The sequence below is a fragment of the Castor canadensis genome, chromosome 12, assembly GCF_047511655.1.
Source record: "Castor canadensis chromosome 12, mCasCan1.hap1v2, whole genome shotgun sequence".
Lineage (NCBI taxonomy): Eukaryota > Metazoa > Chordata > Mammalia > Rodentia > Castoridae > Castor > Castor canadensis.
In genome coordinates, this window is record NC_133397.1 from 36,488,170 (window position 1) to 36,508,569 (window position 20,400).

At 37.9% G+C, this 20,400-nt stretch overlaps 1 protein-coding gene across 2 annotated transcripts in view; it reads right to left on the reverse strand.

Annotated features, from left to right (window-relative positions):
• Nucleotides 1-2,667: 2,667 nt before the first annotated feature.
• The window catches only part of Kcng3 (potassium voltage-gated channel modifier subfamily G member 3), a 58,290-nt gene continuing 40,557 nt past the window's right edge, over nt 2,668-20,400 (reverse strand). For both annotated transcript variants that reach the window (XM_074049572.1, XM_074049571.1), the window contains exon 2: nt 2,668-14,716. In XM_074049572.1, coding sequence (XP_073905673.1) covers nt 14,071-14,716 — 646 coding nt within the window. In that variant the 3' untranslated portion in view covers nt 2,668-14,070. The remainder of the gene's footprint in view (nt 14,717-20,400) is intronic.

Below are 20,400 nucleotides of genomic sequence, written 5' to 3' on the forward strand. Positions count from 1 at the left end.
TGCATCTTCCACAAGTGGCACACAACCTAGCATGGATGAAAATGAGGTGAGAGGAAGAAAATAAATCAGGGGATGACAGCAACTTGTCATATCAATTGGGAAGTATGTGCTTACTTCTTTCTTCCTATTTTCTATATTCTCAAGTATATAGATTATGCTATTTGTATAATTTTTTTGGCAGTACTGGGGTTTGAACTCAGAACCTTGTGCTTGCTAGGCATGCATACCTCTAGTTCTTTTTACTTTAGCTATTTTTCAGGTAGGGTCTTGTGTTTTTGCCCAGGGCCAATGCCAGATGGAGATCTTCCTACCTATGGCCCTACGAGTAGCTGGGTTGATGTGCAACTTATTGGTTGAGATGGGGTTCAATAATTTTTGTCTTGGAGCTGGGATTATAGCCATGAATTGCCATGCCCAGTTCTATTTTCTACATTTTTAAAATCCATTCTTTTGTTTTGGTGGTACTGGTGTTTGAATACATGCTTGTTCAAACCTCATGCTTGTGAGGCAAATGCTCTACTACTTGAGCCATGCTTCCAACCTAAAAATCAATTCATTTTTAAGATAAGTCCATCTCTCCATCTAGTTCCAATCAAAGAAATTGTTGCCCAAGTCAGGACCATCTCAAGTTCCTTTCCCCAGACCCTCTGACTCCTCCAGACCCTCACCTCAAGCTCCATAAATTCTTCAAAGCTTGGCAAAGCATAAAGGCTTACATTTTCAGCAGACAGAAGGACCACCCACACACACAAAAATTCCTTGGCCTTGAAAAGGTTACATTGCTTTTTGTAGTTGTATGCCAAAACACATTTTTTGGCAAAATATTCATCAGGACCTCACTGGAATCACAGGCTGAACACAAAAGAAGATGTACTTTAACAGACTTTGCCTAAGAGGGTCAGGGAGGTGGAACTTTGTATCTATCACTTTGTCAACTTGAGATATGAACGAAAGATGGGGGTGGGGGGGGCAACCTCTGAAAATCCTTTCCCCACCTGTTTTACCAAAACATTGATGATCTTCTCAAGTATCCAAAATCTCAACCATGCATACTGCCTTGTAATTCTTTTAAATTTGTGAAAAATAATTCAACCGTATAATGTTCAGTCTGACATTTGCTATTGTTTTTCCCTTGAAAGAAAACAAAAACTGATTAGTTCCAAAAATAAAATATAAAGAAAAGCTCAGATAAGAAGCAAGCCCTGTGGCTTAGAAATCATCACTCTAATTAACAGCATGTAAGTGTTACCTGACGAACGGGTTCCTATGTTAAATGCAATTATCACAAATTTCCTGTGATTTCCCACTGTTTTTAGAGTTTATGCCCAGCTCTTGAAGCAACAGCTTTCACAGTGATAAATGAAGGGAAACCTCTCCATGGTACACAGGCAGACTGTTTCACAGCTCCATCAGGAAGACCCTTAAGAGGATGTTGTGTCCTGCTGGCTCATAGCAGGACAGGACAATACCTACTTCTCTAACCTTGAAGTCCTTGTGTCCACTCTCAAAGGGGTGATTCTACAATTCAGTCCATCACCAGAACCTTCTGAGACAGTAAAGTCTTTGCCCTCAGGAAATAGTTGCCTGGTGGTGCTGGCCTGCTTCCTGGGGATGTGTATACCATCCTTTTGGACCCTAGGAGGAAGCACCACCCAGGTCAAGGGTGGGGTTGTGAGGGTGTAGATGTGGGCAGAGACAGAGAGCAGGGTGAAGGGGAGATGAGGAGAGTCATGTGGCCTTTTCATTAGAACTGAAAGGTCTGGTGGGCATATTTGCCACTGGGAACATACTGCATGCAAGCAGCACAGTTTAGAAGGTACAATTTCCAGGGAATGGTGGTACACAACCTGTAATCCCACCACTCTGGAGGCTAAGGCAGGAGTGTAGAGAGTTTGAGGCCGGCCTGTGCTAAAGCTACATAGCAAGACTCCACGTCAAAGGAAACAAATAAGCAAACTAACAACAACAACAAAAAAACACTCGAAGATGCAGTTTCCAAGATTTCTGATTCAACTTGACACATACTCCATGCCTATGGGTATTCATCATCATCATCGGAAGACTTACCTCTTGTAGATTAATTATGTTCTTATCACAGAAAAGCAGAATAGTTAAATGGGAGAAAAAGAGAATAGGAATGTAGGTCAGAGGATCAAATGATTGATTCAAGGTCACCCAACCAACAGAGGAACCATCACAGCCAAGAGACATCTTTTATGCTTCACCCACCAGTCATTTATTGCAAAGTGAAGCTTTGGTTCAGAACAGAAGGGAAGTAAATCCATCAAGAATGAACTACACTAATTAATGAAGTCAACTCAACAGATAGTAATATGTATTTAGCATCAACTGGAGATGGTTCTCAAAGTCAAGATTTATTAACTCTTCAAATGTTCGAGCTGTACAGATGTTTTCTGCAGATGTGCGTACATGTTTATATCATAACAAAGTTAATTTTTAATAAAATATTTTCCTTAAGGATTTAAGATGCTAAAAAGCTTCAACCATTAATTAAATATTTGATGTACATTTACAGATACTATTAAAGATCTGACACAAATACATATGTAACACAGCCAAGTAAGAAAAGCTATGACCCAAATGACTGCACACTTAACTAATCCTGTATTAAGGAAAAAAACAAAAATTGTATCACATAAATTAAGCTGATTTTAAGAATGTTTTTATTAAAAGATAAAAATCTATATCCATAAACCATCATTCCTACAAGAGCTACCAGGCAATATAATTATTACTTTAAATCCCAAACAATCCTTTTTTATCCAAATTGGTTGACACAGTCTATCTGATCCTCCATGACATATGCACTGGCCATTACTGGTGACAATTAGCAGAAGTGATGTACACATGGCAGAAGTAGCAAAACTGACCACATATACATTTTGGATACTACCACTACTGAGAAAAGAGTCAATAAAAATAATGGTTAAACACAATACATGTTTTATCCTTTTAATCACTTGCCATCTTTAGCAGGAGAAGCTGAACAACACACATTATTTTTCCCATAAAATCTTTACATGATGAAGAGACATTTCATCTTTCTTGCTTCCATAGATTCCATGAGGCCTGATTCGCCAAGTGCACAGAAAGACAAGTCACTGGAAAGACCATTTGACCATACATGTGCTCTATTTAAGGCAAATGTCCTTATCATATATACATGTACAGAGCATCCGTTGTTGAAATTCATATATAACAATGCCAAACAGGAAACTGAGGTATAACTTTACTCCACATAAACACAGATGTCAGAAAGTGTAGACATTCACGGTGTACTTAACATATCTTACCCATAACTAAATAGAGAACTCTTCTCAAAGTTCTTATATGTCCCCAAAATACCTAAGATTCTGAATTCTAGAAAAAATACTAGAAATTAAATACGCTAATATCTTTGCAATAAGGCTCTCCACATAAGGCTACCTTTAATGTAAGGCTACTTTGACTGAATTTCTGAAAATAACAAAAATATGCACCAAAATTCAAACTGTTTTGAACTAAAGACAAAAGCCTTAATATTATGAAGGTCAGGGAGGTGATTAAGCTTATTGACCAAAGTTAAACTTAAGCTAAAATCAAAACTAAATTATATCAAATAAAAATGATCCCTATCATTATTTAACGTAAAACTGAACTGTCATGATACATGGTATATAAGGTACTTTTTTAGTACAAAACAGACATGCATTTTACCTTTATATAAGTAATTTAAATAAAATATAATCCATAGCATGTTATTTATAATATAGTTTTAAAATCTTTATTGTATGACCTTTACAAAAGTAGATCTAGTCTTTACTTCAAGTTAGAAATGGCCTAACAGTTTATCTTTGGAGATTTCCAGTGTATGGCTTTCTAAAATGAAGGATAACAGAAGTCTAAGTCACAGGTCATTTAATGCATTAATGTGTAAGCCATCAGTTTTGGGACCTAAAAGCGAAAAATGATTGGTCCTACATTATGTGGAAAAAATATACCTGGATTTCTGCTCTAGCCCAAAGACTTATAGAGTCTATATATTTTCAGTTACTGAGTAGTTTGACAGAATGATATCCAGTGGGAAAAAAAATCTAACTACCAACTGTACTCAGGTTCAAACTGTTTTCCTTAAAATGAAAAGACAGTATTCATTATGTCCAAATACAAAGGTAAACTAATGACAAGGTAGATTTTTTTTTAAGTTTGACAATTACTGTACTTATTACTCTACCGAAGTCTCAGGGACATTAATAGAAAAAAACTAATTATCTTCACCTAATCATTTAATCAACGCTCTAGAAAAATGTTGTTCCAAAGGGAAGTTTGGCAGGAATTGCTTATTAAATTTCCAAATGAGATCAAAGAGAAATGAAATGGGGTTCAAAAGTTAGACTACCTAGCTGAAAAAATAATAACAGTAATAACAATAAACATTGAAACAGGTGCTCACTGAGTAAATGGAAAGTTCCACAGCCCGAATTCCCCTTGTACAGGATAGCAGGTGACACCTGGTTGTGAGGACATCTGCCGATTCCTATGGGAACAGATACAAAGCACCCTCAAGCATCACAGGTACTAATCTCACAGAGCTGCTCCTTTGCAAAAATGCTCTGACCTCTGGGGTGGGGTGAGGTGAGGAGTTCTAAGTGTAAATGCCAAGTTAAGTGCTCCTTTAGTTAAACAGATCTAGGAATCTGCTTAGCTAGCAGTTAGCTAAACATGCCATTGACTTCAACTCAAACCACTCACACTTCTAGAGACAGCCACCAGTCAGCCTCAGCCAGAAGCTGTGGAATGAGTCACTCCTTTTATAACTATATAACAAGATCAAGTAGAGTTTTCAGTAAAAATCCATTTTTTTCTCTTGACTATACCAGTGCAGGCCAATGTCTGGGACACATAAGTAACTTGCTACTTCCTGTTCATCCTGTCCAATCAACACAATGTCACCAATGTGGTAGGACAGCGTACGGGTCTGCTCAATGTCTCCAGGGACCTTAAATGGTACTTGGACCTCATATGGTACTTGTAAAGGGAAATTGCCTTGCCCATGGCAATCTCCCCAGTCCTAAAAGATTCCTTTCCCCGAGCCTGGAAAAACTTTTCCTACCCAGGTAAAAGGTAAGGCTAAGCCAATGCTATTCTAGAGTCTGAACAGGGAAAATAGAAAGAGAATCACCAGTGGAACCCAAGTGGAGATGATCCTGGAGGAGAAGCAGAGATGCCACGTGGGTTACAGTGATGTCAATCCCGATGCTGGACCTTGAGAGGCAGGAAGGGAAACACGGAAATCCTACACACAGCTGGGCAGCTGCTGCTGGGTCCTTGTAATAAGCACTCCATTACCTTGAGTAACCTCTGTGCTTGCTTAGAACAAACAAGCCTATAAATACAGGGAGAAATATACCCAAGCATGGTGGAACATGCCTGTAATCCCAATACTTAGTGGGTTAAAGCAGGAAGATCTCAAATATGAGGTCAGATTGGGCTATATAGCAGACCCTATCTCAAAAAAAAGGCGGGGAGAGAATTATATATATCAGATCTCTCCACCCCTGGGGATCTAACCAAGGGCCTCAGACATACTAGGCAGTGCTCTCCCTCTACGCTACACCCCCGGCCCAAAAGATGAATTTTTGAGGGACTGCTGGCTACACTATTTTTTCTCTTATAAAATTTTATTAAGATGATAACTAAGGTCAGAGATTTATTTTTCAGAATGCTTATAAAACGAAAAGAATTATAAAACATTAGTACTTTTTTAATTTAAAAATTTGGTGTAATTCTCGTACTCTCTAAATTTTAGGAATTACAACTATTATTCAGGCATTCAATGGTAAATGATTGGGGAACCTGCTATTCCTAAGAAGAGTTGTTATGAATAGTGCTAGATACATTTATTTTACAGTTATGGCAAAGTATATCTCTCTTTGAAGTTTTTTTTTCTAAATATTTTTAACAAATATGTAACATTATGCATGTAGGGCACCCAAAATCTTTGTTCATAACTCGATTAGACTTGAGATCCACATTTACATTGAACATTATTAACATTTTGCCTAGTACATTCATCAGATTAAAAATATAGCCATGAGCTAAAGACCTTTGGGGCATATGTACAAAATGAGAGAACCCTTAAGTATTCAGTCAAATACTACATTAGCAATATTACTCATGAAAAAAAATGCCAGTGGGGATCTATCCATTAGAAGTTAGTCAAAGTTGGAAAACCTGCAAGTGATCTTCCAACCATTTGAGGATGTGTTATTTACAGATAATATTGAGCTTTTCCTTCATGTATTTTACTGTCATAATTTCCTAAAGGAATTCCACAGTAATTACATTCATGATGATGAATTACATTTAAAAATCTGTACTTAGTGTTTGTGTAAAAAAGCTTGGAGTTAATCAAAATTTTAGAACAGGAGGGGCTTTTCTAGCTACGAGGATCTCTCAAGGGCATTTACTGGGGGTGGGGTGGAGCTGCTGATGGTTACCTGTGTATCCCCCACAAGGCCCAGCACAGCAGCAGTACTTGTTAGGCAAATGCTCCTTTGAACACGAAAGCTTAAATAATTTTTTTTCCCTAGGACAATGCTGCAGGTTAACTACAAGTCCTGTTTTTGAGGTACCTTATTCTCCACCCTAGTAATTCAGTGACACACATCCTTCCTATAAGTACTATGGAAAGATGCACACTTCAATACTACTAGAAAGTCTAATTCCAGGAAGCTCAGATGGGCTCCCTGCTTCTCAAGCTTTTCTATGACAGCAGCCCCAATATAGGCAGAGAGAGAAAAAAGGGAAAGAGCTCTACCACTGACCTTTCAGGGAGACAGAAGTACCCTTACACCTTTGGCATTCTCCCACTACACCTGGAATATCTGAGTTTCAGAAGTCCAAGGGCAGGTAATACCAAGGTGTTAAAATAAACCATCAACAGAACAATTCATCTTATACCTGATATGTCTATGTATCTCTGTATCTCTAGGCGAGGGAATACAAACTCAAATTAACTTGGGTTAATGAAGAGAATCAGTATAATAGACTTAGAAACCATTAAATGTACATCAGTTGAAGAGCTGTTTAAAAACCATCCATGAACACTTCTATGGCTTCAATGTGATGAGTATCTTGTACAGATTCAGAAACTTACTTCAGCAAAATGTGACACAGACTGTACAACGACTCAACTCACAACAAAATCTTTCCATCTGTTCTTTAAAACACAGTTAGGATCTAACAACCTGTCATGATAAAAACACTCCACAATCTAGGAATAGAAGGAAACTTCCTTAACCAGATAATGGGCATCTGTGGAGAACCCCCACAGCTGACATGGTACTTAACAGAGAAAGACTGGAAGCTCTCCCTTAAGATCAGGAATGAGACCAGGATGGCCACTCTCACCAATTCTATTTGACATTGTTCTGGAAGTTCCAACTGGGACAATTAAGCCGGAGAAAGAAATAAAAGATATTTATACTGAAAAGAAGTAAAACTACCTCAATGTAGACGACATAGTCTGACACATGGAAAACCCAAAAGAATCTTCACAAAACTATTAGAACTAATATGAGCCCAGCAAAGTTACCAAACACAAGATCAACAAACAAAAAACAGCTTTCTAAACCATAGCAATGAACAATCTGAACATAATTTTTTTTAATTCCACTGACAATCATATCAAAAGCAATAAAATGCTTAGGAATAAATTAAAACAAAAATGTGCAAGGCTTGCCCATATATGGCAATAGCCCCTTAGTAGAGCTACAGATTTTATACAATCCCCATCAAAATCCCAACTACCAGCCAGGCATGGTAGCATACACCTGTAATCCCAACACTCGGGAGGCTGAGGACTGAGATCCAGAGTTTGAGCTACATAATAAGTTTGGGGCCAGACTTGAATACATAGTGAGACCCTGTCTCAAAAAATAAAACAAAACAAAATCTCAACTGCATTTTATGAAGAAAAATTCTTATGGAAATGCAAAAGACCAAGAATAGCCAAAACCATCTTGAAAAGAAAGAGTGACTCACATTTCCTGATTTCTAAACTTACTACAAAGCTATAGTCTTCTCGATAATTTAGGCATTAGAACAGACAAAGATTATTGTGTGCTGGAGGTGTGGCTCAAGTGGTAGAGCTCCAGAACATCTTCCTTGCAAGTGCAAAGCCCTAAGTTCAAACCCCAGTACCACACACACACACACACACACACACACACACACAAAATCATTGCAAGAAAAATTTGAGTCCAGAAATAAATCCACAGACCTGTAATCAACTGATACAAGGTAGCATTCCTTAAATTATTTTAAGCCAAATCTTATAAAGAGACTGTGACCGATCATCCTAAATATTTATATGATTTACATTATTTATTTTTAAATAAGCCTCTGAGTGATAAGGATAGCCCTTAGGAGGCTGAGACAGTAGAATCACAAGTTCAAGGCCAGCCTGGGTTATAGCAAGACTCTGACTCCAAAAGTAAAAAAAAAAAATCTGTATCTATATGTGTATCTACCTATATATACATGGATAAGAGTTTAAACAATCCATCTCAAAGTAGAAAATCTAATTTTTTCCATTTCTATCCTAGGAACAAAAACATCTTTCACGTGGACATGAAAGTCAAGCCTTACATTGATTTTATGATTTCATATTTTAGTTTCAAGTATTTCATATAAAAAGTGGTTACGGTTTTGAAAAAAGCAAAATAAAATAAATATGTATTTTGCAATGACAACAAAATAAACATTTTACTTGTTTTAGAGTTCAGGATTTGTAACCACAAATACTGTTTTTCAATAAGAAAGAAAGTGAAATTTTCCTATTATCTATAATGGAGGGAAGGAATGTATGGAGTTTTATCACAGTTACAATATCAAGTTTCTAAGATACAGACAAAAGGCAATATGTATGCCAACAAATTACTGGGGTTTTTTTAAGTGCTGAAAGATTGAACCCAGGGCCTTACATCTGCTAGGCAAGTGCTGCACCCCTGAGCTACACCCCTGCCCTCACTGTAGATTAATGCAGCAAAAAACACCTGTCATTATTTATGCATTCTTTCTTTAAAAAAAAAACCACTTTAACAATATGCCCTACAAATGACCATCACTCTGTCATGGGTAGAATTATAGAATTAATTTAAAAACAATAGAAATTCATTAAAGTATTATAGAGGGAGTCTACCTAAGACAAAATTCTGGGAAACTTTAGTTTTAATAGAATGCTACATAAATAAGTACACCAGAGCACTACCTCAGAAATAAATGACATAGTATCACTCCCGGTAGGTGAAAGCCACATAATAAACCAGGCATGGTGCACACACCTGTAATCCAAATTGTGAGTCTGAGGCCAGTATGGGCTACATAGCAAGATCCCGTCCAAAACAAAACAGAACAAGACGAAGGACAATTTCCCCTGACGTTTGCCTAATGTCATTTATGCTTTGACTATACTTGGATTATTACTGTTGTTATTTTTAGATATAAATCATAGGATTCCTATCAAATCTACTAAATGCAGATTTTCAAATTCAACTCTCTGAACTGGCTGTTAAACCTACACTAACAGTCAAAAGTTTATGTGCTTACTGGGAGTGTCTGAGAAAAACTGAAAGTTTAGACACAAGTTAATCACAGAATGGGGCAACACAATCATGCTTGTGGGTGACATTTTGTGTCCGTGGATGGTTCCACAGCAAATGGGGCGGTAAATCATTAGTTTCCTTTCAGAGGCAGAACTGATATGCCCACTCCTAAAAGTGCAGATGGTTCTGGAAAGGCAGGAAGCAAAACACCATATGAATGCATGCTGAACAAACAGTGAAGTGTGTGCAACCTTCCCTGATCAAACTGGACCTTTTCCAGAACATTCCACTAAAGCTTCAACCCATGTTACTTTCCACTCAGCTATGGCATTTCTCAGCCTGGCTCTCCTAAATAACACAATGATAATAATGAAATGCCTGTACTCATTTTTATATATGTGAATGAGTACATGACCAAAGTGTTGCAATTTTAAAATTCTGTTCAGAGGCTGAGTGTGTAGCTCAGTGGTAGAACACTCGCCTAGCATGTACCAGACCCTAAACCAATCTCTAGCACTGGAAAAAAAAATAGAGATAAAAGAAAAGCAGAAAAAAATTCTATTGAAAAACATGAGCTCCCCATGTACTGCACTAGTCTCAATATCTCCATCTAGGGCTTCTAAAAACAATTACTTGTTTTTTTGACTAGAACTAAAAGGTTAAGGAGGAGCCCCAGAGAAAAAATATTTTTAAAGAACTCTTTCATGCCTTCTGATGTTACAAAATAAAAAAGGAAGTATATCCATAGAGTACTCAACCAACAGTCTAGAAATCAGACTTGTGAGGCCTAACCTGACACTTGCCTAACCATGCCTAAATTACAACCCAATGGGAGCAGACTTCCCTAGTTGCTAAGATTTGGATGGGACAACAGGTATACACTGGGGCAAGGTAGGGCAGAAGGTCTCCAAAATCTTTTAGTCCCAACTTCCTACGACCACATAAAATATTTTGAACAGATTTGGTCATTTGATTGGATTGTTTATTGCATACCATAAAAGATGTACATTAATATAGGATCAGAGGGGTCTAGAAGTACTCTGTGAAGCTGTGCACAAAGTCTGAAGTTACAAAGCTTAACAATAAAACGGAACCAGAAGTTTTCAGCTTTTAAATTTCATTTCTATAGAAAAGAGGAAAAATAAGCTGCTTCTAGAAAATACCAAACCAACTAAGAAAATTCTCCCAACACCAACATTCAACTCAATCCCTCTCCACTCTACCAGATCACAGGAGACAGAAAAAAGACACAAAAGTGACTGCACAAAAGTGTAAAAGAAGAAATCATATTTTTGACTTAGTAACAGCCATTGTGAAAGAATATATTGTAATATATTTTTTAAAGAACTTATGAATGTGTGGCCATGAGTAACTAAAAAACCCAAGAATAATGCAACTGTGAACCCATAACCAGCAATGACAACATAGTTATCAAAGAAAAGATAAATAGGGTTTTGGGTTGTTACAGCATGTTCCCTTTCACATATGCTCCCCAATTTTGTTTTTTCTAATCTTGAAGAGCCCCATTTTAGAGAATGCAAATCAAGTTATTATGTAAGATCAAGTCATGTATGAGCAGATAAAATCAGAATAAAGTCTTGGGCTTCCTCTTTCCCCTTTGAGTACTCTAATTTAGGGTAGCATCTGACTTTCTGGTTGACAATACAGATTCTAATGAAAGCATTTCTGCCATGAAGACTGAATTATGAGAAATGTCTAAAAGTACAAGTAAGAAGTGCTACCTCAATGATTTTTTTTTTGCTTTTTTGGGGGGTGAGGAGGGACTGGGGTTTGAACTCAGGGCTTTGAATTTGCAAAGCAGGTGCTCTATCTGAGCCATGCCTCCAGTCCATTTTGTTCTGGTTATTTTGGAGACAGGATCTCACAAACTAATTGCCTGGGGCTGTGATCCTCTCAATCTCAGCCTCCCAAGTAGCTAGGATTACAGCATGAGCCACAGGGAAAGGTACAAGAAATTGCCTGTTCCTAAGAAGCAACAACATTCATGAAAACAAAACTCTGATATATATTTTTTCCACTTATGAATGAACTATTCTATCATGTCTCATCTCCTCCCTTATAAATGTGTAGTTGAGCACCCATTAGCATCTACTCAACACGCTTCTTAAAGAAAATCAGCCCTGTGAAAAGTCGGGCATGATCAACAAGAATGTTCTCACTTGTTACCTGAGGGCAACTCTATTTGTGTTTTTACATACATGCTTATGCATCTTCTTGCTTCTTGACACATAAGTTTCTGCCCCCAAATCATCCAAAAGTTTGTGCCCAAGACTATAAAACACACTGTAGGGATATTGAGAAGTATGCATGAGAGAGGGTACCAGCTTCAAGATTGTTATAATTTACTTAGGGAGCTAATACATATTCACACAAAGAGTTCCCAGTGCTAGCAAAATAGAGGGTTATCAGCCAGGCATGGTAGCATATACCTGTAATACCAGCACTCAGGAGGTAGAAGCAGCAGGATTACAAGTTCAAGGCCAACCCGGGCCACATGAGAGACCTTGTCTCAAAATAATAACTTTTTTAAATTGAGAGTTATCATATCTTTATTAGTAACATGGAAGTGCTGTTATCTGCATATTATCTACATGAATCACAAAGACTTAATCCAAAGAGGTAAAAATAATTAAATAAATTCATGCCATATATTTCAATTATATTAAAATGTAATAATAAATAGATAGTAACAGAATAAATGTGCAAAAAAGAGCATACCAGTGCGAGGTAATGGAAAAGATGGAGTGAGATTTTTAATGGCCAAAATATCACATAAACTCAGTAAAGAAAATGAGGGGAAAGCAAATAGTCTTGCTATTATTACCCTGGCAATGACAATGACAAAGAAATATGGATTCTGAAGGCTTTTGCCAAAATCCAGAGGCTTGTGAAGAATAAACTTCTGGGCTAAATTCCCGGAGGTAATGATTCCTTCGCTATCATATTCTCTCTCGCTCTGGTTTTCTACCCATAATAATCACAGTCTGAACCAGCTGATAGCTAATATTCCTTTAACCAGCTGATGGCTAATATTCCTTGCCAGAACACTTCTGGTAAGCCTTTCTTTGATAAATACATCCAGGTCCTTGTCCTATCCATCACATCCCAACCTCTCTCTCTTCCACCCTCAATAACTATACTATATAAACTAAATAATTCATGAATCAGTGACTATAATTTTTTTTGTTTATATATGACTCCTGTATACCAACTGGTTGAAAAACACAAAGTTCTAATTCATATTGCTAAAATTTGGCACTAAACAATCATTACTTGTACACTGTCTAACACTAATAGGTAATCTAGATAGATTAATATGGCATATTACTCAATATTCTCCTAAGTACAGTTTTAGTGCAGTTGTTACTCACAATGGTGACGTCCAGGTCAAATAATTATGCATTCATTGCTTTTAGCTGGCTTAAAATTGACTTAGCTACACAGCAACTAAGAGTACAATAATTTCTTTTTATGATAATCTAGTGGGAACACATAAATCTGACTTTGGTATCAAAAGGCTACAAAATATCCTTTTACCTAGTAAGACTTATTGTTGTTTGGGGGGAAAAGTTAAAAGCAGCAAAAGAAATATATGTTGTAACAGTGATAGTATCAAACTATTTCTATTATCATTTTTATGTTGGAAATAGTCTCATTTGGATATCTGAATGTTAGGACTATTATCACCTAGTAACAGCAATGATTCTATTACTACCCAACAAAATGCTAAACAATAAAAGCTCTCTTCATTCATTTTTTGAAGTCATTTCTGTAAGAGAGAAAAGAAATCCAAGGTAGAAAAGGATGACCATACTCAAGCTTCCCAGAAGCTGTAAGATAAGGTGAATAAGAAGCAGAAAAATAAAGCAAAGGGTAGGTAAGTATGGAAAACTTTTTCAAATAATATTCTCTCTTGTATCTAGCTCCATTACACAGTTTAAATTTCGGCCAAATTTTTAAAGTATTTGTTAAACAGTTCCTGAATGTGACATATGTTTCTAGGGTGTTTCTGACATTGATATGAGAAATTATAAAACATTTAGAAATGAAAATGTTAGTCTCAAGAAATAACACTATAAGTTCCAAGCTTCCTCTGAATTTGTCAAGATGGTAAAACATTTTGAAAATAGTACCTTTGTACTATTTTAAAGTGTTCAAAAAAACAAAAACATGTCATTGTTCACAGCAAGGAAGGGACACGTCCCAGTGCAATCAGGTCTGAAAGTTTACTGTAGGTGTCCTACTGTTCCTTTGCAGTCTCTATTCTACTTTCTCCATAATAAGTAAACTGCTTTATCCCTTCAGCTGGAAAGGATAATTTTTACCCTACCAAGATGATGACAATGCCGCTGCCGTGCTCACCCAGCAAGAAACACATGAATATGAAGTAGCATCAACTCTTTCTATCAAGAAGTGTATGCAAGAATTGATTTGCAATGCATTAATTCAGAAACTCAGCAGAGAGGCTCCTACTATATCTAGCTGATCTAAACTTGAGCTCATGATAACACTGCACAAAGCTATGGTAGATGAAAGTGATAGGTAATGCCAACAGAACAATTCCACTGACAACACAAACTCCTCCAAGAATTCTTCCAGGCACTGTGATAGGATACATATCTCCATAGCCAACTGTAGTCATAGAGATAATCACCCACCAGCAGGCTGCAGGGATGCTGGCGAAGTCCTTGTTGGATGTTTCCAGGTCCAACCCATGTTCAAGAAGCTGAGAAAGTGCACTAAAGATTGCCATGGCAACACAAATGAAGACAAGTAACATAACCATCTCTCGGTAGCATCGCTTAAGAGTCAAACCCAGTGTCTGAAGGCCAATGAAGTGACGGGCAAGCTTAATCACCCAAAAAATCCTCATCATTCTGAGCACCCTCAAGGTGACTCCAGCCCTCTGGAGTTGAGAGTTCTCGCCTGTAAATACTGTCATCAGCACAGAGATGTAATATGGCGTGATTGCCAGTAAGTCAATGATGTTCAGAGGTCTTTTGACAAACTCACACTTGTTTTTGGAGACGATGAACCTCACGATGCACTCCGCAGTGAACCAACCTATGCAGATAGCTTCAATTATCCTGTCAAGAGAACAAAGAAGAACTGATCATTTTATTTTTAAAGATCTTAATAGCTCTTAACATTTCTTCAGATAGTACTACACTAACATACTAATTCAGTTACTTTTCCAAAAAACATAAAAGAACAGACAGCACTACCAACATCATCAGATCCACCAGGACAACAAATATTACAGGTCAGTTGAAAACTGAATTTGACAAGATTCTTATTTATATTGTATCACATGTAATACCATTAAAAATCATCATTTTTTACTTGTCACTAATACTTAAAAAAATCTCTCCTATTTGGTGGTTTGAAGTTGACTTAAACTGAGCTGGTCACAATGTGAAATTTCACTTACTCTTTGGGGATAGTGGTTCTTAGCTGCAGTATCAGCTGGGTGATGCAGGTCAGAGGATTTTGTTCCTACATACAGGGGACATCCCCGGGCTTTCTGATTTCCTTCCTGATAAATCAGAGCAAGTGCAAGATCGTTTCCTTAAATGTGACTTCCTTTCATTTCTAATGTGAGGGAGATACTGAAGCCAAGGGAGCTTTTGGGGCTTTATTTAAGTGCCCTCAACAGAGGACACCAGGTCCTAACCATCCTCATTATGAAGCTCAGTGGAGAAAAGGCTGTGGGCTCCCACACTGGGGCAAACCACCAACCAGGACTTCTCCAAAGACCATAACTACTTTGTTCTTTCTATAATTATTTTTATGTAGTATAGATATTTAAAACACAGGGCCACATTTTGCCTAGAACCATATTTATCAAGCTTCTCACAAGGAAAATAATAATATTTACAGAGCATGCTGGACCCGAGGGTATGATTCTTTGAAATAGAAGCCACCCTGCCTATGACCACCCAGCCTGTGACCACCCCACCCTTTACCGACAATCTCAAAGGCTGAAGAAATCAAATCTTAGCAAACCAGTCAGGAAGCCCTGACCTGCAGTGATAAGTAATTCAGAGGAAATTGTAAGTTAATTTAAAAGTTTTAATTCTAAATTAAATTATCATTAGTATACCATCATTCATTTTTTCCGCATAATTCTTTCTTACCTAGTCCCACATATTAGAAGTCCAAAAGAGAGAGAAAATTTGGAGTTAAGTTAGATGAAAGTAATTAAGGCAACATTTTGAGAAGAACTACTCAAAGCGTATTCCATGGAATTATAGGTGTACTGGATGTCACTGGGAAGTCAGCAAATACACAGCAACCACATTTCCTTATTATAGGGTTTTGCAGGACCATAAAGATTAACTTCATTTTTATTTTTGAATAAAAATAAAAGTAAGATGGTTCAAATCTGTAAAGATTTTTTAAGTCTATAAAAGTTAAAAAGAGAGTATAGAAAGGGAAGTCGAAGCCAGGCATGGTGGAACGTGCCTGTGGTCCCAGCTTCTTGGGAGGCTGAGGAGGGAGGACTGTTGTTTGAGACCAGCCTAGGCAACACAGCAAACCCATTTTCCAGTCACCCACTTACCCTCCTTGGAGGCAAAAAAAAAAAAAAAGGAATTCTTCCAGAGTTATTTAATGCACAACATAAAAAAATAAAATTGTGTGTGTTTATCTCCCTTTACACAAAGTATAGCATATCTTGGAGATAATTTCATATCAGTGAATAAAAAGTTTCCTCATTTCTTAGAAATGGTGGCACAGTATTTCTGAATGTTTGTTCTATGATTTATTGAACCAGTTCACTTGATGGACATTTAGGTAGTTTCTAATCTCTGACTACCAAAAACAAAGGTACAGTGATATTCTTGTTTCTATGTCATTTCATACTTGTGCAAACATATCTGTAGGCTAAAACCCAGACTTAGAACTGAGTCAAGGGAAACAATTTTGAAGTTTTACCCAATTTCTCCCACAGAGGTTATAATAAATTACCCTCCCACCAGCAACCAGTGTCCACAGCCTCACCCACATAAACTAATATTGAACTTGGAGATCTCTGCCACTCTGACAAATGAAAAACACTGTCTTATTTTGAAGGATGTTGAGCACTTTTTCATCTGTAAAGGTCTGCTCTGTGACCTGAGTCCTTTGCTCTTAGGACCTTTAATCTACTCAGATATATTAGGAATATCCTTCAGGCTACTCATAGTGTCAGATTAAGTCTATTTTTTTTTCCTTGAGACTACTGTTCCCTGAAACATCAGTTTTGGAAAACTGTCCAGAGGCTTTGTCTATAAATTGGTTTGTAACAGGATTCAACAAACGATAGCCTACAGTCTAAATCCTGCCTGCTGCCCATTTTTTTATATGGCAGTTTTTACATTTTTTAATGGTTGGGGAGGGGAAACAAAAGAATTATAATTCATGACATGAAAGCTAATGAAATTTGGACTTCAGTGGCCATCAATAAAGTTTTATTGGAACAAAGCCATGTTCACTCATTTACACCTTGTTTATGGCTGCTTCATGCAAAGTTGAGTGATCATGACAGAAATGATATGGTTATATAAAGCCTGAAGTATTTACTATCTGGTTCTATACAGAAAAGTTCTGCCAATCCCTGGTCTTGAGCAATGGCTCTCAAACTGACAGTCACAGAAGTATTCTTCAGAATCCATAGGTTCTCCAGAAGGATGTTCTTAATGTTTCCTTTTACTTCTAGAACAATCTATCTTAAAGCCTATTTAATCATATTATGAATCATATGAATATATATATATATATAACTTATAGTCAGGTATTACCTCCTGACTCCATGGTCACCTGTGTTTGTGACAATGACCACACAAGTGTCAAGCAGGGTATATTAACTGTTGTGGGCTAATAAGAGGAGAACAGAAGCTGACCCAATAGGTTAATGATACAACTTGGACAGTCTACACTATCCAGCATAATGGCTATCCAAGAGATGAAGATTTTCATGGCAGTTCAAATGGAGGCAACTAGTGAGAGCACCGAGTCATCCCAAGATAGGAATATAAGGAGCTGCACTCCAAAGAGCCTGCCAAATATTCTGAAAATATCAGTCATGAACAAGCCCAAGATGAGCACTGTGGTTTGCATATGAGGTGTCCACTCAAAAGGTTCATGTGTTGGGGGCCAAAACAGCAACACTGTTTTGAGAGGTTCTGGAAACATTACAAAATGGGGCCTAGTTGGAGGAAGTAAGTCACTGGGGGCATGCCTTTGATGGCTATATCTGGTCCCCAGTCTCATTCCCCCCACCCCTCATCTGCCATGAGGTGAACAATCTCCTCTGCCCCATACTCCCATCACCAGGATGTTCTGCCCAAGTGCACAGGGCAGCAGTGACCATGGATTGAACCCTCTGAAACCATGAACCAAAATAAATCCTTCCTCTTTTAAGTTGTTTATGTTAGGTATTTTGTCACAGTGACAAAACAACTAATATAAGGGTTATGGGTGGCTGGCAAAAACCCCCTCTACTAACAAAGAACTATTTAAACCCATGCTCCACTGATGTGACTTTAATATGGTAGAAACTGTATACATAAATACATAGAAGAACATGTTTTTCCTAAGCAAATATCAGCACCTCTTAGATTATGTCCTTTAGTTGATTATGTGGAAATATTTTGAATGGCTCGTAATATTTTATACCAACTCAGAGATATGTCTTACAATCCTGAGTTGCATTTCTTTCGGTCCCACTGAAAAAGCTCTACACACCCTATAACAATTGCTGCCTGTGGTTCTGCTTACAGGAAAACTCTTAAGTAAAACTATGGTCACCAGGTTCCTTCCCTCCACCCCTGTCTTCATCCCTACCCTACATACCCTACAGTCCTGTCAAGGAAGGCTTCATAGGAGATCTAGGAAAAGAACTGATCCATTCCTCAGATCCTATGCATCCTAAAAACTAAGGGGTCAGGGCTGGGGATGTAGATCACTGGTAGATCACTCAAGAATGCCTAACATTCTTGAGACCCTGGGCTCCATATCCAGCACCATAAATAAGTAAGGAATCAGAACAACATTCAGAATCTCTAGGATCACTGGGCACTGGTGGCTCATGCCTAAAATCCTAACTACTCAGGAGGCAAAGATCAGAAGAATCACAGTTTTTTTTTTTTTTTTGGTTTAACTACAGATTTAATTTTTTCTCTTTGCAAGAAATCAGATGTCATCAATATTCAATGCTTTATATTTCTGCTCTTGCATCTTTAGCACACAGCTGTAATTCTTTTTTTTTTTTTTCATTTTTCTTTTATTATTCATATGTGCATACAAGGCTTGGTTTATTTCTCCCCCCTGCCCCCACCCCCTCCCTTACCACCCACTCCACCCCCTCCCGCTCCCCCCCTCAATACCCAGCAGAGACTATTTTGCCCTTATCTCTAATTTTGTTGTAGAGAGAGTATAAGCAATAATAGGAAGGAACAAGGGGTTTTGCTGGTTGAGATAAGGATAGCTATACAGGGCATTGACTCACATTGATTTCCTGTGCGTGGGTGTTACCTTCTAGGTTAATTCTTTTTAATCTAACCTTTTCTCTAGTTCCTGGTCCCCTTTTCCTATTGGCCTCAGTTGCTTTAAGGTATCTGCTTTAGTTTCTCTGCATTAAGGGCAACAAATGCTAGCTAATTTTTTAGGTGTCTTACCTATCCTCATATCTCCCTTGTGTGCTCTCACTTTATCATGTGACCGAAGTCCAATCCCCTTGTTGTGTTTGCCCTTGATCTAATGTCCACATATGAGGGAGAACATACGATTTTTGGTCTATTGAGCCAGGCTAACCTCACTCAGAATGATGTTCTCCAATTCCATCCATTTACCAGCGAATGATAACATTTCGTTCTTCTTCATGGCTGCATAAAATTCCATTGTGTATAGATACCACATTTTCTTAATCCATTCGTCAGTGCTGGGGCATCTTGGCTGTTTCCATAACTTGGCTATTGTGAATAGTGCCGCAATAAACATGGATGTGCAGGTGCCTCTGGAGTAACAGTCTTTTGGGTATATCCCCAAGAGTGGTATTGCTGGATCAAATGGTAGATCGATGTCCAGCTTTTTAAGTAGCCTCCAAATTTTTTTCCAGAGTGGTTGTACTAGAGAATCACAGTTTTAAGCCTGCCTGGGCAAATAGTTTGAGAGACCCTATCTCGACAAAACCCATGTCACTACTGTCATTAATTCTCAGACTACTAGTTAATAGGGGAATAGCTACTGATGGCCAGAAATTGAGAACCAAATTCTATTAGCTTCCTGTGGCTGCTATTAAAAAAATATCCCAAAGGGACTGGCAGAGTGGCTCAAGCGGTAAGAGCACCTGCCTAACAAGTGAGGCCCTGAGTTCAAACTCCAGTGTTGCCCAAAAAAAAAAACCTCCCAAAAGGGTTGATAGTATAGCTCACTGATGGAACATTTGCCTAGCATGTGTGGAGCCCAGGGTCTGATTCCCAGCGTACACACACACACACACACACACACACACCAAACTTGGTAGATAGTCTACAACAGAAATTTCTCACAGAAGCCAGGGTGACAAAATCAGTTTCACTGGGCCAAAATCAAGGTGATGGCAGGGTTATTTCCCTTTGGTAACTCTAGGGGAAAATCACCTCCTAGCTCTCCCAGCTGCTGGTGGTCACTAACATTCTCTGGCTTGGGGCCACATCACTGCAATTTGCCTCCCTGGCCCCACTCTCACTCCCCTGCCTCCTTCTTATAAGGATGTATGATATGATATAACAGCACTGGGGTCTGCTAG